This window comes from Mya arenaria, chromosome 17 (genome assembly GCF_026914265.1).
Source record: "Mya arenaria isolate MELC-2E11 chromosome 17, ASM2691426v1".
NCBI lineage: Eukaryota > Metazoa > Mollusca > Bivalvia > Myida > Myidae > Mya > Mya arenaria.
Window position 1 is genome coordinate 5,266,508 of NC_069138.1, and position 26,011 is coordinate 5,292,518.

The 26,011-nt window shown below is 33.5% G+C and overlaps 1 protein-coding gene across 2 annotated transcripts; it reads left to right on the forward strand.

Moving 5' to 3' along the window:
- Positions 1-195: 195 nt before the first annotated feature.
- Positions 196-24,181, forward strand: LOC128222764 (complement C2-like). 2 transcript variants are annotated; one of them, XM_052931877.1, is made up of 12 exons: positions 196-319; positions 4,228-4,374; positions 10,241-10,362; positions 11,840-11,915; positions 13,020-13,073; positions 14,027-14,185; positions 16,347-16,411; positions 17,107-17,253; positions 17,967-18,180; positions 20,191-20,300; positions 21,071-21,192; positions 21,840-24,181. In XM_052931877.1, the coding sequence occupies exons 1-12, from the start codon at positions 259-261 to the stop codon at positions 22,117-22,119; spliced, it is 1,557 nt and encodes a 518-aa protein (XP_052787837.1). In that variant the 5' UTR covers positions 196-258; the 3' UTR covers positions 22,120-24,181. The 2 variants fall into 2 exon arrangements, with proteins under 2 accessions (XP_052787837.1, XP_052787836.1); XM_052931876.1 differs by having other exon boundaries at positions 13,020-13,130; positions 21,840-24,179.
- Positions 24,182-26,011: the final 1,830 nt, after the last annotated feature.

A 26,011-nucleotide genomic window follows, 5' to 3' on the forward strand; every position in this document is an offset into this window, starting at 1 on the left:
GACAAAATGTTTCGTTTTATTATAAAATTGCGTACGAGAAAACGGGAATTATAATATACTTGCTTAATAAATTATTTGGAGTAAATAGGCTATTTGGCGGTCTATTTAAAGGAACATTTTTCAACGACAGCAATTAAATGCATCCGGGTCTGATTGGCTTTAAGTGTTTGGTTCTTGTTAGCGTTAGCAGGGACGATAAGGACCTAGCTGTAATGTAACATCCATAGATCTCAAATATATCGGAGTTGAAATCCAACAATGTCACGGCTATTACTCTGTGTCGTTTTTTCTGGATTTCTTGTCGTCACCATCTGCGAAGGTATGTATTGTTTGTATATGTGAATATGCTAAATAAAATCGGTAACAAAAATATTGTACTGATATTAGATATGCAAAACTCCAATGGAAGTAAGAAACTACTTATGATAAAAACTTAATTAATAAAACAAAGTTTTGCGTATAGTTGAAATATGATTTTCATACATAGTTGGTTTCAATGTTTAGTTTGCTGATAGCTATTTTAGCCTAAAAATATGTTTAAAATATATCATATTCGAGAGCATTGATTGAGAAACACACAACGTCACAAAAAGAAAGCGACAGACGACACATGCATCAATATATCTTCATTTATAAACATTTGGGTAACCAACTAGAAACGTTGGGTTTAATTAGAGGATAATTATTTATTTCAGTATAAGATCGGAATATATTTCAGCGGGTGAGCACCAAAAGCTATATTTCACGAGTGGCTTCGCCACGAGTGATGTGTTTTACCTTAGGTGTTCACAACGTGACATCAAATGACAAGAAACGAGTCGTCATGGCGTGTTCACGAGACGACATAAAATGATGTTTTTACGAAGTGACATGAAATGACACGAAATGACAATTTCACGAAGTGAAATGAACTGACAAGAAATCACGTGTTCACGAGATGATATTAAATGACAAGAAATGACGTTTTCACGAAGTGACATAAAATGACAAGAAACCACGTGTTCACGAGGTGACCTGAAATGACATGAAACGTCGTCTTCAAGAGGTGACCTGAAGTGACATGAAATAACAAGAAATGACGATTTCACGAAGTGAAATGAAATGACAAGAAATGACGTGTTCATGAGATGACATTAAATGACAAGAAATGACGTTTTCACGAAGTGACATAAAATGACAAGAAACGTCGTCTTTAAGAGGTGACCTGAAATGATAGGAAATGACGTGTTCACGAGGTGACATAAAATGACAAGAAATGACATGTACACAAAGTGACCTAAAATGACAAGAATTGACATGTTCACGAGGTGACCTAAAATGACAAGAAATGACATGTTTACGAAGTGACCTGAAATGAAGAGAAATGACATGTTCACGAGGTGACCTGAAATGACAAAACAATTACATGTTCACGAGGCGACCTAAAATGACAAGAAATGACATGTACACAAAGTGACCTAAAATGACAAGAAATGACATGTTCACGAGGTGATCTAAAATGACAAGAAATGACATGTTTACGAAGTGACCTGAAATGAAGAGAAATGACATGTTCACGAGGTGACCTGAAATGACAAAACAATTACATGTTCACGAGGTGACTTGAAATGATAGGAAATCGCGTGTTCACGAGGTGACATAAAATGACAAGAAATGACATGTACACAAAGTGACCTAAAATGACAAGAAATGACATGTTCACGAGGTGACCTAAAATGACAAGAAATGACATGTTTACGAAGTGACCTGAAATGAAGAGAAATGACATGTTCACGAGGTGACCTGAAATGACAAAACAATTACATGTTCATGAGGCGACCTAAAATGACAAGAAATGACATGTACACAAAGTGACCTAAAATGACAAGAAATGACATGTTCACGAGGTGACCTAAAATGACAAGAAATGACATGTTTACGAAGTGACCTGATATGAAGAGAAATGACATGTTCACGAGGTGACCTGAAATGACAAAACAATAACATGTTCACGAGGTGACCTGAAATGACAAGGAATGACATGAGGTGGCATATATTATTATAGGTTTTCAGAATAGCTCGCCATATTAAATGCGAAAGGAACGTCATTTCGGAAATAACATAGTTGAAATTGTGTTGCACCCCTAAGCGCGCTGATCATAAGAACCATCACAATCTCCCAAGACAGTTTCTGGTGTCAGGCAAAGGAAGTCGGCTACCTCGTATTTATTCTAATGCCACCTTGTGTTTTTGTTAAAGTAGAGGTCCGTACAAATTAACAACTTTTACATTGCTTTGCTGTAAGTGCCGTTTCTGTTATGGAATAAGATGTAGAAACAATTCTTAACTGCAAACCTACAGTTCACCATTCGATGCTGTTTCTGTGGTGCATATGAATGAATAAATTACATTGAATCAGTTCAAATCTAACGGTAACTTTGTTATTTGAACTTGTACGGGATACATCGCTTGTTCAATTTGTGGTTTATATTTGCTTCATTTTGTTAATATTTACACTAGTTAATAATTATTCATTTATCGAAAAAAAGGTAAAAATAACGGCAAGAATTATAAACTTCTTATTTGACTAACATATGCATTAGTTTGACTAGAAATACAATTACAAATGGTTCTTTTAAACACGTATATTCGCATTCTAATTTGATCTAATTGTGTAAGCGGGCTTAAATTTTAAAACAGTGAAACTATCAAAATGATTTTTTCTCTGTGTTTGAAACAGTGAAATATCATTTTTATTTCACTTATAAATCTCTGTAAGCCACCGGAAGGCAAATAATAAAAGGAGTTCACTGTGGGTTAAACCACACCCTGTTAAAGAACGGTGAAGCCTGTTGTACTTATTTCAGTTCCGATATGTAGACGGAAACAAAGATTATAAGTATATTTCATGGCAGAGAGTGTAAGATCCCAAGTTGGCTCATCCCAAACCGAACGGCGTTTTGCAGAAAGGAGGTTTACCGAGATGCGTAGGATGAACTTTTTTCCCACCTAAGATTATAAGTATCTTTCATGGCCGAGAGTGTAAGATAGGTTCATCCCGACCCGAGCGTAGGGCGTTTTGCGGAAACGAGGTTTACCGAGTTTCCGCAAAATACCCTGCGCGAGGGTCGGGATGAACCTATCTTATACGAGCGGCTATGGTAGATGCCTTTTCTCCCACCTCAGTTAAACAAAATTAAGTAAAAATGTATTTTTGCTGGAACTCTTTTGTGCGTAGTGAAAATAAATGCGTATGGATATTTGATAATTCGTGGTTGTCATGAATATGCTCGCAGTGATTCAGGTTATGTTACTAGTCAAATCGTTCTTTAAATAGTTCGGAGGAGAGTGGAGCATTATTTCTTGAAATATGCGTGAAAACATTTTTATTGTGACATTTGAAGCGAGAAATAGTTAATAAGCATTCTTAATATTGCCACAAGACAAGGTTTCTATGATGCTACAGACGACTGTCTTTGACAAGGGAGGTAATTACAATGTGGCGACAATTAAAAAGGAGTTCAATACGGGCATTTTATCTTCGCCCGTGGGCAAGATAAGAATTTCTAGCATGGTTAAATTATTGGATCTACTTATCTGAGGTGGGAGAAAAGTATATCCAAAAATTTAAGCATGCTAGAAATTCAATTCTTGCCCAAGGGCAATGATACCCGTATGGAACTCTCTTTTTTTAATGGTCATCATATTGTAATTACCTCCCTTGTTGAAAGCTGTGATCTGTAGCATCATTAGAACCTTGTCTTGTGGCAATATTTAGAATGTTAATTAATTATTTCTCGCTTCAAATGTCAAAAATAAAATTTCACGCCCTGTTCAAGATATCATGCTCCACTCTCTTCAGAAAGAACTATGCCAAGACCGATTTGACTATCGATGTGATAATTCGTTGTTGTCATGGATATGTGCACAGTGAATTTGTAAATAGCCAATTCGATCTTTAAACAGTACTGATGAGAGTGCAGCATTCTTTCTTGAACGGAGCGTGAAAACATTTTTATGGTGCAGTTTGAAGCGAGAAATAATTTTAGGATTTTAAATATTGCCACAAGAAAAGGTTTTCATAATGCTACAGATGATATAAGAATTTCCAGCATGGGAAGATATTTGGATCTTCTTATCTGAGGATGGAGTATAGAATTCCCACCATGGCCAAACTTATGGATCTACTTATCTGAGGTGGTAGAAAATACTATATAACATTGTACAAGTGAATTTTATGTTTTTAAGGGAGTCTCAGCGTCGATAACCGAGGCCTGGACATCATCTTTGCTGTCGATACCTCGTCCAGTATTGGGTCAGAATCGCTCGACTTTGCAAAACGATTTATGTCAATCCTAGTCCAAAAATATGGCGTGTCTGCAGATAGAGAAGGAGGTAAATTATCCATTATATAAATAAGGAATAACATTCCATAAACAATTAAGGCTAGCGCAATGGAAAGGGCAATGCAATGAAACAACAATTTGTCAGGGTATGGTACATACACGTGTTTTTGTTATAGTTTTAATGTGTTGTCAGACTGATATACGGTATATATGGTTTAAGTCATAATAACTCGTTGAATCAATTTGAAATTGAGTTTTTGTTTGTAATAATGGATTTAAGACATAACTAAAAGTGAACCTCGCAAAAGCAATAGTAAGAAATAAATGGAAGTTTTAAAAATAAAAAGAAAAAATGTACTTGTACAAATTCATATTGAGGCTCGCTGCAAGACGTACGGTCACTCTCATCGTGCTAATGTACATGCCATTCTAAACGTCTACAAGAAAGACCATTGATGCAAAGCATCAAAGGGCGCCCTTTAATAGTTTATGCACTTTTTTATATGTTGAAAAACAAGGAATGTCAAGGCCAACAAGCATATTATGGTGCATTGAACCGCATCTATGAAATTCTCAAAATATTTGTAGTATTCTGCATGACAACATAGGCAAAAGCATTGAAATTGAAGATTTTCAAGTTGAACATTTCATTAGGGTTGGGGTACATTAATGAACACGACAGAATTAGGGTGCTTGTGCACTATACTTTTTGTCATTGCCACATACCCATATACCAAGTTTTATTTTAATACCATAAGTAGTTTTAAAGTAATGCTCTGGTCAAGAAAAAGCGGCAAAGGGCAATAATTATGTAATTAGCTTAAAAACAGCTATAGTCATTGTGCACTGCACTTCCTCTCGTTGTGCTAAATACCATTGAATGATGTTAAATGAAATTCCAAAAAGAGTAGTTTTCTAGTTATGCTCCGGACAGGAAAAGATACAAAGGGAATAACTCTTGCAATACGCTGAAATAGAGTTATTGTTCATGTACACTGCAGTTCTAATCATATAGGGGGAGGGGGCAACGTCACCATGCTTGAACGACAACCTGTAGGAAAGAATAAGTTACCTCATTCATCATGAAGAAGTGATATGAAATAACAATTTAACAATTTGTATAGTACTTTAATAAACATTATCATTTCGTCCGAAAGTTGCAAACATAAATAGAACATAATTATTGAACTGTAAAGTTGCAAACATAAATAGAACATAATTATTGAAATGTTATACAAAAAGTGAACATTGTTTACTAGATGAAATGGATTTATAACATAACATGCCTTGTTTTTAGCTGTTTAATAATACTAAAATGTAATGTAAAATTGCATAAAAATCTAGTTAATGGAGTTATAATGTTAACTTCTTCATTTACATAGTACAGAAGAGTTGAAAATGGATGTTTTTAGTTGATATTAACACAAAAACAGCATGTGTCTTATTGGACAATGGCAATTTTTTCAAATATGATAAAAATTACACATTCAAACTGAATATGTATCAGACTATGTATGAAAGAAATAATACTGTTTCTATTTTTCACAAAGGTTTTGAAATACAACAATGCACATATAAGCATAAATAGGCCAAATATGCAAAAAATAAAATAAATAGTAAACAATGTGTGAAAGTGATACTGAACACTTAAAATAATTTCTTTGTGCATTAAATGAATATATACCAGAAAAGCAATACGAAAACAAGTCCAAAATGTATAATAACATGAAGAACACCCCTTTATGAATATCTTCATAACAAATCAGAGTACATGTAAACAATAATCATTTATATCATTAGTATCAAATGTGTCTAGTTTAAAGTGTGTTTTCATTTGCATTAAATTACATTGTAATATATACCAGAAAAGCAATTATAAAAATCCTTAAATGTATAAGAAACTGAAGACAATAAAGAATAACACCCATTTATGAATATCTCCAAAACAAATCAGAGGTCACCTAAACAATATCATTCATATAATTAGTATCAAATGTGTCTAGTTTTTGTGTGTCTGTTCATTATCTTTAAATGAGCATCTTTTAAGTGAAACTCTTATTTGAAATCAATACATATAATTGTATTTATAACACACATCAAATTGAATGAAAAAAACAATAACTACTTACTAAATAATGCATTTACTGAAATATCGTTCACTGATAACAAGCTTGTCCTCTGTTTATAATAGCAGAAAGCATGACAAATATTAAATGATTGGTGATTGCTAAAAGATTTACTGTGGTCTACTATAGTATCACAAGGCAGAAATACCATGTTTTATGTTCATTCTTATTAATTAGCAAATTGAACTCAAGATCCTTCATTAGAAACATTATTGTTGACATCTATCAACCCATTTTGAAAAATGAAAACAATAATATTAATTATCATAAGTCTTATTTGGGAGTAAGAGTGCATCTTTAAAAATAGTGTGTGTGTTTTTTTACTTAAATATGTAACAATTCAATTTGACAAATGAGACAAAAGTTGAAATAGAAGTAGTAATTGTACATAATACAAAACAACAACAAAATTTGACAAAGCTCAATATAACAGGAAATCTATATGAAAACACAAATCCTTAAAGGCCATAATTATTTATACTGAATTAAGGTATAAGTAATACACACTTTTATAAAGCTTTTACCGACAACATAGTTATTATCATGGTACACTATGTGACTTTTATCCAAATTTTGAAGATCTTTTACTGTGAATTAAAAATATTTTGTCTATATTTGATTTTTTTACATTATCAGAGATTATGAAATAAACACAACAGTTTCTGGTAAAATAAACTTCAGTTAACAGAAAAATTAAGTTCAACCGAACATATTATTGATACACATGGAAAAAAAATCATTTTGATTGATCTTGTGAGTCTTCGGAACAGAGCAGTATTTCGATGTTTAAAAATATATAGCAGTTTTATGAATTCATAAAAAATAGTTAATAATAAGACAACCTGCTGAAATCATTTTAAATATTTTCTATGATGACTAATGAACAATTTAAAAGACAATTTATGATAGTTTACCGTTCAGTTTTGAAGGAAATATACATAATGTCATGTAACTATACATTTTTATAACTAATAAAATGCTTAAAAATCAACCTTTTTCTTGTAAAAAGCTTGATTGGACTTATTCATAAAATGTAATCATTCAAATGAATGAATTTTACTTGTGATACTAACTCAGAATTCAGATTTAAAAACAATGAATGTACTTTTAAATTAAAATATATAAAGAAACAAGAACACTAAGTAGGCGGTAATGCCCCTCCAAAAATGTCAGAGTGAAAGTTCTCAACTAATGTCTTTTTAATATTATAACATGTAAACAGTCTCCGTTGGTAATCGATGTCTATTTGTTTTATTTAGTCAATGGTATTCTAACATTTAGAATTTTTCACAATAAATCTTCACTCTTCACCATTTGAAGTTTGGTTTGTTCCCATGCGTTTGTACTTGTAGTGTGTGCACAGATGAAAATTACTCAATGCTGAGTCAATGCTGATTTGGTTTTCATGCCCCTTCAGGTTTTTTACCCATCTAGAATGTTTAGTGCTGTAAAAGAAAAAAAAGTACTTTCTAACTAATTTGTATAGATAATATTACTGCCATACATATACAAAATAAAATATAAACAGTTTAATATTTCTCAACATTATTTAAAAACAACAACAATAAGCTGATACATACATGTATATAATATAAAGAAAATTACTAAATTTATCAATAAAATTCATCATCACCACCACAATCACCACCACCACCACCACCACCACTGGATTATTAAAAACAGTGAGTTTATAAAACAACATACACCAACTCAAATATGTTTTATATGAAATACTCACATCATCTCTATCAGATGTGACTGGCTTGTGGATAGACATGGATGTCAAATCTGTCTCAATGATCCAACAAAGTATTTAATGCAGGCTGGAATTCTTCATATAATAGTAATATTCAGTCCTTTTCCTGCCTGAAAGAAATTAGACTTCTGATTATCAACCAACAGAAACTACAACCGTAAAATACAAATGCTCATGTATTAATTATACATTCTGCACTAATATCCGTTTTAGCCAAGATTAAGGGTTGGTAGGCACAAATGTGTAGTTGTTGTGCATATGGTTGATAATGATTCACAACAGTATGGCGTTCAACGAGACCTACACCAAGCAAATGAATGTCGCTTGTGTCCAAGCTGTTGTGGCTTCCAGCCCGAAACCATGTACATATCTTTTAATACAGGTTTATTTTGAAAATATGCAGTTTGTAAACAAATAATGGGTATTTTTAAGTCTAATATTTTTCTAAGATAAAACAATCAAATAAAAGATTACATACTCATATCATATACATAAATGATGTACATAAGTACATTTAAAAATATGTAACATGTACATAATGCACCAGTCAATTGTAACCACGGCCCCCAGGTCTGGGGATATGCCGGGGAAAGCCGGGGAAATGGGCTGTGTTTTTACCTTTCAGGTGGCCCCGCAGTGCCGGGTGAATGCGGTGGTTTTGTCTTTGAGCAAAATATAGCAGGGAATATGCCTTACCTAGGCTCCCTGGGGTACGGGGCATATGGCGAGGATTTGACCATCAGTTCGTCCCCGCAGGACGAGGATTTTCCCCGGGGTTGGCTGGACAGAAAGTCAAAGTCCCGTGGTTACAAATGACTGGTGCATTATAAATAGATGTAAAGTACTGTATGTAACATGTATATTTATAGAACATGTAGAAATATTAAAACGCTGTCTTGACATTTAGCAAATAAAAATGATTTAAGAATTCCAAAGAAATTAAAAAACAAACATTTTTGAACACATAAACTTACACAACTACTCAGGGATACTTACATGAATAGCCCTTTGATACGAATATCCCAGTTCCATGCTGATTGTTGACATTAGTTTTTTCGACAGAAAATCTTCTCTTACGCGTATAATTCACTTATAATCCATGTGTTACTGTAATGACTAAAATTGTTAGATGTATCGTAATCAACTGTCAGTGTGCAATTTTAGTGTTTACTTATTTTAAACGTATATTCATGACAAAACTTCACCGAGTTTCCAACTATAAATCGACGATGTAGAAATTCCATTATTGACCTATGAATAGCGGGGAAATACCTTCTGGTTCTAAAAATAGCAACATCCGGATATGTGTAGTGTTCTAAAAATAAAACAACTCGGGGGCAATCGTAATAAAATTTTACTAATGTCACCTTCAACACATTAACAAATGAAGTTAGGTGAACATTTAATTCCAATATCGATTAAATTAAAGAAAACATCTTACCTCATGGTTTATTAATGCAGTAAACATAACAAAACAACATAAAACATAATTATTCCCATTCACATAATTACCGGTCCACACATTTTACATTTCATTCGGAACTCCTCCGAATATTTACATTTCCGGCACATGATATTACAGTTAACCAATCGGAAAACGTAAACGAAACGGGAACAGTTATTAAACTTATTTGTCGTTCTTCCGATATATTGTTTTGAAGATAGATTGAAGACAATCTATTCAACCATAAATAGCATTTTTAACACCCATGCAATCGCCATCCATTTGCATTTTTTAATCATAATAAAATAACAGTTAAACCCAACTGTCAATCAACTTAAAAACCGCTCCTACCACTAACTAAAATTAATTCCCATTTCATAATAGGCGCGCACTCCAGTGCGGCGCCAATAATGTACACATATCTGCATGACGTAGAACACACACCTATGTCCATATTGCACATGCCCGAACACGTCGCGGTGCGCAACCTCTCTATTTAAATTGTGACTAAACTGCAAGATAAGTTTTCATTTAAAAATAAACTAATTTATCATATGCATAAATAACCCCATGGTGGCTCTATTTCTAGGCAAAAATGGTACCCGGTTCGCTATTTTAACGTTTGCAAGCACCGCAAATCTACATCTTCAAATTGATGACAAGAATGTGCGCACGGTGGACTCAACCATTGCCAAAATCAACGAAATAACGGTAACTTTATCATTAAAGTGTACAACAGCATACTACAGGTATTCAGACAGCTTAGTCCCTTAGGATTTCGGCCCGAGTCATTTAAGCCGTGCCATTTCCGCACCTTATTACTTTAAATAGGGTACTTTTCGGTCACAAACTGAAATTAAATACCTATAGGCTCCCTACATTTTTTAATTATTTATAATAATGTATAATGAATAATTCAAATTTCGTCAGTTAATATGTTAAAAGAACAATAAATAGATAAATTGTTTTGGATTAGAAAGCATTTACTTTCAGTGTACTTGATAGCAAATTCTGTGATAGCTTTGTTCTAAAGAATGTTCATTACATCCCATATTACTTACTTTAAACATTCAAACTTTGGCAAATTTCGTTTCAGTTTCATGTTTATATGTGAGATAAAATCCTTCTATATAATTTTTCTACCAAGGTGTAATACATCACTGAATGCTGGCCTACAGGGCCCTGGGTCGATCCCTGCTTCCGGCAAACTATTCATTTCTAATTTTCATTTTCTTAATTTATATTTATGATATTTATATGATCACCATTCATTGTGTGTCTGTACTAAACACTTTAGTTTGGTTTACAAGCTGTTTAGAAAGGTTTTCTATTTGAAAAAGCAGTTTTCCCTTTAAAATATATTAGTAAGATTTTAAAGTATGAATTTATTAATCAAGTTTGGTGTTTGTATAGTCTGTCTTTTTCTAAAATTGTTTGCCTTTATTTTAGTGAATATATTTTACCCCAAGTTGTTAAAACTGGGCTTGTACATGAAGTTTCCATCGTATAAATAACGCGTTTAACCTACAGTAAATTATATTTTTACCAGGTAAATTATTAATATGAAACTTACAACTTGTCTTGATTACAGCTCGCGACGAGTACAAAGGATTTTCGGACTTTTTTCCCCAAAACTGCCACGATTTGTGGTGTCATGTAAAAACAGCTATTGACATGTTTACATCTGCGTATTTTTTGTTGATATGGACTACAGAGGCTGTTTTGTCCATATGACAGCATATTACACAGAATATATATAGGGGAAATTATGATAAGACGTTTTTCTGGTGACCTGTAGCACGTCTTCTTCGGTGAGGAAACACGTATCCGTCTCGACATGCGGTCTCGACAGATACATGTTTACACACTTAAATTGAATTCGGTCATGTTATATATCCAAAAAAGTTTTCCCAGTTGTTTTTGTCTCGCTAAGTCTAGCAACCCATAAGTAGTTTCTAGGCTGCATACAGAACAAACATGATACGGGTACTGTTATATGGATAGCTGCTTTTGCTGTTAAATATGGTAAAGGAAATAATAGGTAAATAATGAATATCGTTTATTAATTTACAATGTTAGAGACATACGTTTGTTCTTTAATATTATATTACGTTTTTCAAAATATGAATAAGGTTTAAGCATATTGTTTTTTTTTTCATTTAAACATAATATTTGATTTATTCTGCAGACAACTGGGGGTGGCACATCTTTTTCAAGTGTTCTAAACACCATCATCATACGAATCCATCTCAGTAAGATAGTCGGTACGTACATAGTAGAACTGTGACACGTACGAGTTATTGTCGTTAGCTTTCTTCGTGTACAGGTCTAAAGTGTAACATTAACGGGCTGATCGTTTAAGCATAATTCCATGCTGTTTATTCTAGTAAGGAAGTAGTAAGAAAGCTGACCTCAGATGGAAAAGATCCTTATTCTTGTTTCATAGCAGAAACTATGCTGTTTCGCACTTTGAATAAATTATTTCAATATATTAAGTTGTTATTTGGAGATTATAGAAATATTGTTGTTATTGTTAAATTGTTGTTATTGTTACTGAAGTTGTTGTTTTTGATGTTGTATTAAGTTTGTTTATGTTTATGGAGCGACAACATAGTATCTTCTAAGGAATAAGATTACCATCATTGTTACCATACCGTAGTTTTTAAACTCGACTATTCGAAGGATAAGGAGGGCTATACTACTCGCCCCCGCCGTCGGCTTTTGCGTGGGCATCTTCGTCGGCGTCCGGTTGGGATTTACACTTATAACTTCAATACTCTTCATTTAATTCACTTAATACTTCACACAGTTTTATTATGGTCCTTGTTTATTTTTGTTATTTTTTTTTTTTAATTTTATCTTTTTAGCTCGATCAATTAAAAAACAACTCGCCCGCGCATTGGCATTTAGATCAAGTTTTAGGACTAGTTGGGATTTTCAATTGTATTTTAAATACCCTTCTTTTAATTAACCTCATAATCCAGGACCATCGCACATAAAGATGATATGACATCCTAGATTCCAATTATGACCGCGTGATTGCCTCAGGAAGTTTAAAATTTAGGGCACATTGTGTCTAGTCAAAAGTTTAGGGCAATTTCCATTTTTCACTAATAACTCCTATACTGTTCATTCAATGGACTTCATACTACACTCAGTTGTTAATGTCTATCACACGATTAGGTCACCCAACTACATCTCATCCTTAATACAATGAATTCATTTTTAAGACAAAGTGGCGTATAGTCGAGCGCGCTGTCATACGACAGCTCTTGTTTATCTTATCATATATAATTGTTGTTTTTTCGATCTAAGCATATCTTTGCTTACCTCATTTTATCTTAACTTTGTTTTTCATCTTACCGTAGGTAGTCAACGAGCAGGTCATGGAACTAACAAAGCTCTATTCCTGATCACCGACGGTGAGCAGACGGTTAAAGAACGCGACAGTCTAAATCATAAATTGATTCTTTTGAAGGGTAAATTTATTAACTACGTAAAACCTTAACCAATACGGGGAATACTATTTGTGATTAGTTTAAAACTTATGACAAGAATTTATTTGAAAGCCCTAAAAGCTTTGTAAATTTAGTTCATTTGATGTGTTTAAATTATCGGCCAATACCGAAATAAAATTATGTGACTGGTTTATAACTTGGGACGAAACTTTGCATTATTCTGATTGTGTGGTGTTAGGCACTTTATTGGCTTGTTTAATTCCTCCCCAATAAAAAGTTCGTTACCCTGATTTGTAAGTGTGATAATAACGGGCCACTTGTTTAAATAATAAATAGAGGATTTTTGTTCATTTCAGTGTAAGATCGTATTATATTTCAAAAGTGTCATAGAAAAACATATTTTCACGAGTGGCGAATACACTCACTATTATACAACTGGTATTGACTATATTTAGACGTGTTTTGATAGCAGTTTATATATTTCAGATATGTATTGACGATGAAATCAATTTGATTACACTGACAGTCACTTGCAATCACCAACAATCATTTACAATTACTTACAGTCTCTTTAAATCACTTAAAATCACTAAAAATCATTCAGAAATACAAACAGTCACTTTAAATCACTTAAAATCACTTACAATCATTCACAATTACTTACAGTCACTTCAAATCACTGACAATCACTTACAATCATTTACAATTACTTACAGTCACTTTGATTCACTTACAATCACTTACAATCATTCACAATTACTCACAATCATTTACAATTACTAACAGTCACTTTAAATCATATTCAATCACTAACGATCAGTTACAATCGCTTACAATCAGTTGCAATCACTTAAAATGTAACTAGAAACAATCAATAAAATAAATAAAATTCAATTATATTTGAATACTTACAACAGAAGAAGGATACGAGCTCTTCACGGTTGGAATTGGAAGGAACATTAACAAACTCATGCTGAAGGAAATAGCCAGCGAGCCAACAAAAGATCACATTTTCCTGATAAGAAAATTCAATGATCTGAAATATATAGGAGACATACTTTCATCTACTTTCAACGGTAAGTATATTCAAAGATAAGTAGGCTTAATGAGTCACGCTTGCATATGCAACAGTGTAACTATTTCTCATGAATTACTCAAGTGCCTGAAAGTCATATGGCTAAAACTTGCAAAAAAGCTAAAAGTAGTACGTAAACATGGAAACTATTCCTAAAAAATAAACTCAAGAGTCTGAAGGCCATATGACACACGATTGCGAAGAAAATCAAAGAAGATATTTCTCACAAATAACTCAAGGAGTCTGAAGGCCATATGACACACGATTGCGAAGAAAATTAAAGAATATATTTCTCATAAATAACTCAAGGAGTCTGAAGGCCATATGACACACGATTGCGAAGAAAATCAAAGAATATATTTCTCATAAATAACTCAAGGTGTCTAAAGGCCATATGACACACGATTGCGAAGAAAATCAAAGAAGATATTTTTCATAAATAACTCTAGGAGTCTGAAGGCCATATGACACACGATTGCAAAGAAAATCACAGAATATGTTGCTCATAAATAACTCAAGGAGTCTGAAGGCCATATGACACACGATTGCGAAGAAAATCAAAGAAGATATTTCTCATAAATAACTCAAGGTGTCTGAAGGCCATATGACACACGATTGCAAAGAAAATCAAAGAAGATATTTCTCATAAATAACTCAAGGTGTCTGAAGGCCATATGACACACGATTGCGAAGAAAATCAAAGAAGATATTTCTCATAAATAACTCTAGGAGTCTGAAGGCCATATGACACACGATTGCGAAGAAAATCACAGAAGATATTTCTCATAAATAACTCTAGGAGTCTGAAGGCCATATGACACACGATTGCGAAGAAAATCAAAGAAGATATTGCTCATAAATAACTCAAGGATTCTGAAGGCCATATGACACACGATTGCGAAGAAAATCAAAGAATATATTTCTCATAAATAACTCAAGGAGTCTGAGGGCCATATGACACACGATTGCGAAGAAAATCAAAAAAGATATTTCTCATAAATAACTCAAGGAGTCTGAAGGCCATATGACACACGATTGCGAAGAAAATCACAGCAGAAATTTCTCATAAATAACTCTAGGAGTCTGAAGGCCATATGACACACGATTGCGAAGAAAATCAAAGAAGATATTTCTCATAAATAACTCAAGGAGTCTGAAGGTCATACAGTTATACTTGCGAAGACAAAAGGTAAGTGAACAGTGTAACTATTCCTGATAAATATCTCAAGGTCATATGTCACAAGAACAAAACGTAATGTAAGTAAACAGTGAAACTGTTTTTGAATACAAACCCCAATGATCTGAAGGCCATATGACACATAATTATAAAGAAAAACCCAAGGTAAGTAAACAGTGAAACTATTCCTTATAAATAATTTTAAGTGTCTGAAGGCCACATTATTTTGAAGAAAACCAAAGGTAAGTAAACAGTGTAACTATTCCTGACAAATAACTCAAGGGTCTGAAGGTCATGTTACACATGGTTGCGAAGAAAACAAAAGGTACCTAAACATAAAAACTATTCATGATAAATAATCAATGATCTGCACGCTTTAGGGGTCGTGATCGCAGAGAAAAACCTTGATACGTAAAACTAAACCGGAACATTACATTCAATGAGCTGAACGCTATATGGGTAACGATTGCAGAGAAAACAAACATAGGTGCGTAACAGCAAAAATATTCCTGATACAGAGATTGAACGAATTAAACGCTATATGGGTAATGATTGCGGAGCCGATCAAACGAAGGTAAAACATTAAAGCTATTCCTTGTCAAATCATTCGAGGACATCTGTTTATAAGGGTCAAGCTTGCAAAAAAGAACAATGGTACGTCAAACAGTGTACTATTCCTGATAAATTAATTAAAGATTTAAACGAGTTAAGGTACAGGATAGCTGCGGGGGGGGGGTAGGTTTATAGATTTGTGAAACTATTCCACTGAAATACATTTTAGGATCTATAAGCTGGAGACATTGATAGATGAATAAAGGTTTGGCGACTCAATTATTTCAAATAATTTAATCAAAACTAAGGAACCATTGCATTAGTAATACATCGGTATGGAGACGTTGATAAAGGCATAGAGGTCTTGGAGACTCTTCTTGAAGTTTACTGAACAGATCAGGTTAAATTGAAAAAAGGAATGTTTTCATTTCAGATTACGGAAAATGTGGAATTTCGGGGAGCACAGAAATAACAGAAGGCACGGACAATAGTAAGAAGGTGATACTGTTGATCTGGCAATTTAACAAGTATACCGGTATATATCAATCTCAAAAACATCAATTGATATACAAATACAATTTTACTTGTTTAGTGAAACATATTTATTTCTTTGTAATAGTTAATTATTAAAATGCAGCTCATTATTTGTATTTATTTTATATCATGAAGTCAGGTACAGTAAAGTGACATTCTATATATTATATTTGAGATGTAAAGTGTAAATGTTAAATAACTGCTTTGTTATCATTTGAAAGAGACTGGTAGGACGAACAACCAACACAATGTTAAATAATTGGATTTGTAAAGTTATCTTCCCTTAGGAATATTTTAATGATATTTGAATATAGTTTTGAAAAGAAAGTCGCCCCGCACTTACATTTAATGTTGTCAAATTTCCAGTTTTACAGAGACTGTGATCGGTAGTTTTTGGTTTACATAATCTTAGCTATGTCTTTGGCGTTGCCCATTGCCACTAAACCGGGTTTATGTTTAAACTTTTTGCTACTGAGCATGTTTCTGTAGCTTTTTGCATACATATTGAACACATACTAATGGAGATTTATCAAGTATCTGCTCATTCCTTTGTGTATTTATATAATAGGATTTTAGCAATTTATTTATTTTATATAAAACAAAAAAAAAAAACTTTTCTAAATTAAACGGAATAATTATAGAGAAATTATTATAATCAGGGGGCGTGGCCTTGGGTTGGCTGGTTAAGTGCTCACAGCAAGACATGTGGGGGCGTTCTACTTTGTGCACGATATTTCATGACGTCAGCCAGATGCGTGTCGGACGTTAGCGAAACAGGACAAGTGATTCCCTACACTCGAAACGGGGTATGTTTTATTTCATTGTGATCGTATATACGTATCGGATTGTTTATTTATTTGACTACAAAGTTATTAACATAAATATTAAATATAACGACATAAATATTATTCCCAATTATTAAGCGTACACATGTGTGTAAGCCAGTTTTCTCTTAAAGGAAACAAGTTATGGTGTCAAAGCCTAAATGTTACTACCGTCGGTATCGTTAATATCGTCGGCATCGTTGTGCAAACACTGTTAGCTTTGCGATAAGTGGAACACCGTTCAGGACATTCTAATGAAACTTGGTGAAGCTCTTTTGATGCGCATTTGGTCTGTTTGTAATGTTTGTAGTTTTTGTATGTTATGTTTATACGTTTGTGTTTCTAGTTTGGCCATTGAGTTGTGCCTCTAGCCATGTTCTTGTTTTAAAACGACTGGCCTTGTTCCTGTCCTTTTTAATAAAGAACGCTTAAATGCAGGACTGGTTAATAGTCCTGTCTAAAGAATATACACTCATTTCCCGTCATTTGCATATATCAGTATGTGTAGACCAGGTCCATCAATGCCCACGTAGAGTTTCAACAGTGATTAATAGTACACTCATGTTATGATATCATTCCAGATAACTGTGACCCTCGGGGACTCGAGTTTGTATACCAAAAACTAAAAAGAAAGAAACGATAAATTAGGACATTCTTAAAGTCTAACCTGAAGCATATGCCCTATTCCTTCTCAGATAACCGTGAACCTCGGGGATTCGCGGTTGTATCAAGGTGATGACGAGCAGGTGATGCCAATTGTCAAGGGTGTCAATATTCACCCGAACTACACTGGCGTCCCTAACGAGCATGACATCCGAGATTATGATGTGGCTATCCTCGATTTTGGAGAGGACGATAGAACACAACCACCTCTAAACAAGTTTATCAAACCGATATGCTTTCCGTTTAGTTAGTTTGGTTAAGTTACATATCTTTAATCTATTCTGTAATTTGTAACGTAAAATGTATCCAGAATACTTTATAGTCAAATTTGATCAAGATAAGTCACTGTAAATTTAAGCATATTGTTTTGCTATTCATTTTGATGGGTTTTGATACATACACAATTATTACTATGTACGCAAAATCAAAATGGTAAGACACGAGTTCTGTACAACATAGGATCATACTCATATGATCAACTTAATGAATCGTTATCTTAGTACAAGAGCCATATAACTTTATACAGCAATAATAGCTGTATTTGAGATGCTGCATAAGGTTTACAACGCACTTGGCCGAAAATTCAGAACTTTGTTAAAGTTAACAACGTGATTAACGAGATCGTTTGTGATAGTTAAATAACTGATGATGTGCTTTTATATTTAAAACATGAATAAGTACAGCATAATACAAGTACTTCCATGGCACTTCAAGAGCTGTGAAGCTTTGAAAGTTTACAACGATTGCGTTTACAAAGTTCTGATCACTCGGCTCATTGTTCCACCACAAAACTTATGCAGTAACTTGTTTGAAGTATTGTAGTGCAGAAATAATCATACAGTGAAAGCCAAACGTCAAAAAAGACGAATCAAACAAACATGGAACAACCTCCATGTTCGAACTCCACACATTTTTAACTTTCTATCTGTATTGTTTAACTACCGGTACACACACAAACATCCAAATAACTTGACGTTTTTAAAATCTTGACATATATTGTTTTCAAATGTGTTTTTTTCCCAAACTTTAAGATTTGAAACTTTCAATCAATGAAATAAGATAAATAAAATACTTTCTTTTACATCATCTCTGTTCGTCAAGCATTATCTCTGTGGTGAGGATGGAACATGTTCGTATACAATAGAGTTTAACAGTTATCATATCAGTAACAGATCTTGACTTTTTACACATATATGACACACAAAAATACAACCAGTCTTTTTTACTATTTGTCAACTGTCTAAAAAATGATTTTGAAACTGACGTGGCTAATTTTGCACCTTTAATACTGCATTTAAGGACATTTAGTATGTGTCTACTACATGAAAAGATAATGAGGACACCCAGTCAGTTAGTAGTTATACACGAATTATCCGCTCTATTTCAAGAAAGTTAATAGAACACATAATATAATTGTTTAAGAGAGCGTTCCATTGTGGTAATCATATTATTTATCGGTAAAGCTATTTGGATGATTATGGTCGGTTTGTGGTGTTTGCATTTGTGTTTGTGGTGTGTAAACATTTTGTGGCTCTAGTATTTTTACGTTTGGGCCCTTGCCTTGTGCCTCGGATCCTGTGTGCCTTATTTTTTTTGAATTTTCGACTACTGGGATTATCCTTGTTATTCAATGTATAATTGATCAGTTGAATAGGTTGTCTAGATAAGCAGAAAAAACAACAACAGAATTACAGGGACAAGCCTATGAGCCTAAAACATAACATTCTTTTAAATGGTACAAGGATTATGGTTTGCCCTACATCAAAAAGGAGACACAACGCTACAAGACAAGAATCATTAGACAAAAAAATGGCAAAATTTGGGGCGACCACATTGTCACACACAACAGTTTAGCTCACAGTTATCTCATAATTGCTAACCTATTACCAACAAGTGTAATCCTAAACATATCAGCGTCATTAAAGTCAGCATCACCCAGGCAATGAAGTAAAATTCAAAAAAATCTTATCAACTTATAAAGTTCATTACGTAAGTAAATATGGGCTAAGTCTCTTGGAAAAGGCAGTCGTAGGGAAAACATGTTAATCTTAAAGTTTGTAATTAGTATAGGCAAGCTGTACAACAAATTGCTTGGTAGGGTTGGTGCGTTAACATGGCTGTGTTGGACCAAAATTGACGTTCATTACTTCTAAGATGTAGTTACTAGACAGAAATAAATAGAGGCTTATGTCATTAAAAAGACTTTCCCCACTGTGTGTCATAACATTTACCTTACCTTGTTCAATTTTATTTCAGGAAAATTATGCAGGTACTCGCTCGAGAGGTTGAAGTCTTCGAAAGTGCTGGATGGCGAGGCCCATGGGTTCACAGTCGGCTGGGGTCTCTCCCCGTCTTTTACCCGACAGGTCAATTTGATTCAAAAACATATTTTAATTTAAGATAAAATATAATTATGCACGATCTCTTAAAGCGGTCTAAGCTTTCGGTGAATTATTTCTTCGTTTACCGTTCAGTATCCCAAACACGTATTGATAATAGTGAAGTATTTATATACAACTGTTATATGTGTGTATAATCTGATGACGTATTGTCGTGTTGAGTGTCTATAAGGGCTTCGTTCCTCGTTGGTATAAACAAGCATACAGTTTGAAATTTACTCCTGTAGTGTGCATTTTATTCCTTTGTATCCGAACGTATACCAACTCAACTCAAATTAAGTTCAGATGCGTTGAGATGAATTGTAGCATCTGGCAGATGCCCTTGGGAGGACAGAAGCAGAAACTACGGAAAATCTAATCATACTTGATCTATTTTTACTCTACCCAGTAGTTTCCATTATATTATTGTAACATTCAACCACTCATTTAAAGCTAAGTTGAGATGTGTTGAGTTGATTTTTTACATCTGACAGATCCTCTGCTCTAAGCCTTTAGCGAACTATTTCATCACTAACCGTTTCAAGTCAGTAACCAAAACATGTATATATTATAGTGAATTGTTTCTTATGACGTCGGGTCTCGTTGAATATCTCTCAGGGCTTCGATCCTCGTGTCTATAGACAATTAAACAGTTACTTATGCACTTTTCTTTTAGCTTCCGTTTTTTAATTGTAAAACCTCACAAGTAAACTCAATTTAAGTTGAGTTGCATTGATATCAGTTGTAATATCATACAGCTACCCTGGGTAAAACAGAAGCAGAACCGACGGGAAATCCAATCTGACTTCATATGTGGGCGTCAGTACCCAGACCTGGATACTGACAGATACTTCTGTGTCGGAAATATAAGAAAGGAAGGGTAACTAACATTTTTAGTGTTAACGCTTAAGGGATTTGTATTTGCTTTACTGTTACGTCTACATTAACCATTAACTTATCAGGTATACCAGTAATTTGCTTTGGCCGTAGGGTCTTTTACAATAGAGTATATGGTCTTTGCTAAGTTACCAGTTATCTATCAGTCAGCTTTGAATATCGAAAGCAGAATTCTACCTAGGCCGCTGCTTAGTAACCAGTATCCAACCAGTTAGCTTAAATAGAATATTCTTAAGGCCTTTGCTTAGCCGTCGGGTCTTTGACAATTAAGTATTTCCGTTGCTGTTTATGGTAATGCCTATTCCATTATTTCTTTGATGATAACTTATTCGCTTCTTTCTTTAAAAAAGAAATTCATTTCACTTTTAATTGGAAATAATATCTCCTCAAAAGGTATAATTTGACATTAATTTCGTCAAATCTAGTTTCTAAGATTTCAGCTTTTTGAGATATCGGTTTATTTATTTATTATTTATTGAAATTATTTTACAAATCAAATACATTCATTAACTCGTTTCAAATATTATCATATCTGCATTAATGATGTTTGAGTGATATAGTAAATACTGTTATAAAGAAACACTAACGCCATTTCATCATCCTATGTAAATGCTCTCTATATCATAACAGCGATTCCTGTAGAGGTGATATTGGTGGCGCGTACATGGCCGAACTTAGAGCAAAGCGCTATAGCGCGTTTGGAATCGCCCAGAGGACGTACGACTGTCAAGAGCATCGCCATTTCAGCATCTTCCTTGACCTGCATCACCCTTCAATTACCGAATGGGCTCTTCCAATCCTTGGTCGCTGTAATCGATTGGGCAGCGCTGAGGATGAAGAGAAGGAAGCGGAGAAAGAGCGTGCTCAAAAGAAAACTGAGGAGACGAATCTTCTTAAAAAAGCGGGGTAAAAAAATGGCGCGAACGATCGAAGAAAGACTGATAAGGCTAACGGTAAGAAGGAAAATGAGAAAAAAAGGTCGCCGAAAGAAAACGTAAACGAGATGAAAACTTGAAACACCTGCGCAAAATCAATTGTGTTGTAATAAATACTGGAAGCGTACGTTTTGTGCTTGAATGAGATGTTTTGTAAAACCATGTTGTACATATCTGTATTATAATAATTAATTGATATGGCGGATTTCACTTTTATGTCTAGTATTTTTATTTTTAAGACTATGTTTCAAAACTGGCATAAATATTCACCTGTGAAGAAACACAGGATATTTGTTGATTTCAGTGTAAGATCGTAATAGAAAAACACATATTCATGAAAATATCTATGATCAAGAATGAAATAAAGTACGATCTAACACTGAAATCAACATTTTTTTCTGTTGCTATTATGCGTTGTTTCAGTGTTTTATTAGTGTTTTAATTTATTTTTCTAATTACCCCCTTTTTGGAATACCCCATTTGCTACTCTGCAACTCATTGGAGCCCCTCACGCGTAATTTTAATCGACGATGACGTATAATGTTTTCCCTTCGCCGGCTGGTTGATAAATAGTTCATCATTTCTTTGTTTATTTTTTTTTCTTTTACAGTGTTAAGGTGCAAACAGTTTTTAAATATTCATCTATAAACTTTCATATATGCTTTGATGTTCCTAAAACTAACAACAATAGGTGCATACATTCTTTTGAACAGAACATAAAAACATTGACCATATAACACTTTTCGCCATTTACTTAATACATATGTGTAATGTGAATGTCTAAACAAAACAAATATGGATTAACATTGGCTTAAACACATTTTTTCCAAGTTTCAGAGTTTGTTACACGAATATGATTTATTCAGAATCGACTTCAGAGGTCAGTCTTATTCGCTTTTTGACGGCTTGTTTCCATGATAGAATGAAGACAACGCTTCGATGATATGATTTGATGAGTGGTGGAGTGTTTAGAGCATATGTTAATTGCTGTGTGAAGTTTCAAGGAAATTCGTTAAACTTTGTCAGAGACTTCGTAAAGATATTGAGTGGAGCATAGAACAACGAATTTATATTCGATCATTTGTTTTCGCCTAATGTTTTGTACGAAAAGCATTCATCTTCAACAAAACGTTTAATGAACTGGATAGCCAATATCCTTATAAATGGCAAGATGTTTTCATTTCCAAAAAATCTTCATTCAAACAAATGAAATATTTTGTTAAGTTCAAGATATCATTTTGAAATACCTTACTGGTTCTAGAGTGAGTTTGTCCATATTGATCTAAGGGAAGTAACTGCAATTGATTTTAAAGTTAGTTATTTAAGTTGATGTTTACTCTACTAGCTTGGCAGTGAAAATAATTGTTTTAGTGCAGTTATTCTACTGGAATTTTTATATTTCACCTAAAATCATTAAAGAGAAATAGGTCATCCATGCTTGATTGTGTTATTTTTAAGCTTTGCTCATTGCATGTATCGTTTTGCCGCTTAAAATTGTTCTTCTAGAATCACAAATGATCGAATTTCTAACTGCAAACCGATTTTTATACATGTATTTAGTTCGAATGGTGACTCGATTTATATGTTTTGTCACTCTTTATATACTATCATCGAAACAATAGTTTACTTATCAAAAGTGTCAACTTTGTTTACATTCTTTATACTAAATGAATTTTATTTAATTAAACTCACTTGTGTGGTGTCAAGGAATTTATCCAGGACATCAGATTTCAATTTGTTTCTTTATAGTCTGCAATTTTGAACTCGGCTCCAGAATTCAAGCATGCGTAGTTTGAAGATGACATAAAGCTTAGATGTCCAGAAACGGAAAACACAAGAAAGAGAGAGTATTTTTGTCCATCCAGCGAAACACTGCTTCCTACCTGGGATCATGACTGTTGTCTGTTGTGAAGCTAACTTTGACTGCCAAAGGGGCGTCATATTAGATAAATAATATTGCCAAAGAACTGTGTTTGTCCGTTTGTGTAAAGATATAACTACTAGTATTCAGTTCCAAATACCTTTGCCGAGTAGGCATGTGTGTGATGTCGCCATTGTTGTCCCAGATGATAGTCGGCAGCTCCGTTTTGATTAAATCTTATTCCGGATACATAGTCTTTAATACAAAATACGACGGCTTTTAATGGTAAAAGTAATGTTTACATAAAATCATAAGAAGCACGAAAAATGATTTGAATGTTCCTTTAATACTTTTAATAGTCGAAACGCTGCCAAATAATGCTTATGGACACCGTTAAAGTGACACTCTTATTCAAAATCAATACATACACATGTAAAACAAACATAACATTTGAGTGATAAACCTTTAACTACTTACTTAAATAAGCATTTATGGAAAATATTAAATATTGATAACATAATTGTAACCGTGTATTTAAAGCTGAAAATGCAAAATATTAAATGATTGGTGAATGCTTAAAGATTAACAGTGATCTACCATCATTTGATAAGGTTGAAATACCGTGTTTTTGTGCACATTTCTTTCAAATTTTCGGTATCCTTGATAAGAACCATTGTTTTCGACATTTAGTCATCCTTTTTGATATTTCAAATCAATTTTATTCATTTTGGTAATCTTATTTGGGAATAAGAGTGCGTCCTTAAGCTATGGACATAATATATGCGCTAAATGGTCTTACGATAGTAAGATACGATAAATCGGGAATTTTCGATCGTAAGCCGTACGAGATTCATTGAAACGTACAGTAAATAGCTACCGGTAAGAAATAATACAACATAACAACATAATACAACAGTACCTTTTGTCGACAAACCCTGTGAAATTACTTGTATGACATCAATAATACGTATAGATGTTCATCTGTTTTTATTAGATATGCGTTCCATTGGGTAGTTACACATCGACGTGAACATGAACAGCGTTGATCATGGCAATAGAGATTAAACAATAATGCGTATTCAAATACAAAACTGAAGAATATCCAATCTACTAGCCTAAAAACTGAATACCCAAATATATATCTTCTATATCAGAACGTTTTATTTCTCAATCAGCCATTGAGTGTGGTCTTCGTCACAATGTTATAAGAATTAACAGTGTGAAGTGAAATGAGGAAAATTACTTCCAACATCTATAGGATACATATAGATAATGTGGTTTATTCAAGCAGATGTTATTCCGTCGTTTGTTTTATGATGAAACATATAATCTTTACTGTGTATCATCAGATACAATGTTAGTAGCCCGGGGTGTTATGAATAGCCCATACACCCCATCTACTTACAATTTTTCTGGAAATTATTCCAGTGTATTCAGAGAGCTCTAACGGATTTGAATAAAAAGGTAATCTCGATAAATCAAAGTACTACGTTGCAAGCACAGTTTGTAGTCTTGTTTCATAGTTTCAATTGATATTTGACGTGCAATTACGTATTTTGCATATTGTAAAGCCTCCCCTAACTTGTTTGATGTACTGATTCACTTCTTATAAAAATATTTATATCAAACGGTACTCAAGGCATCAAATGTTCTCATACATGTGTATCGGACTTATCCAGATCAATTCTTAGGTTAGTCTTTAAATTTGAAAACGATCAATCATATTATTTAAATAGATTCCAAATACTTAATCATGGGAAGCGTGAACCGTATACTGAAATACGTTTTAGAACAAGTATGCTTTTTTAGCTCATAACCTAAATAAGATTAATAAAGCACAGTTTATGAGAACATGTCTGTCATTTCTAATTTTGATTTTAAGCATCATACAAAATGCAATCAATGTATATTACTTTTGAGCTTATGTTTTGTGTGTAGCCTTTTCGGCCACGGCAACGATGGCCTCGCAGCGGCTGTTCAGATATTGTAGTTTGTATTCGTTGTTT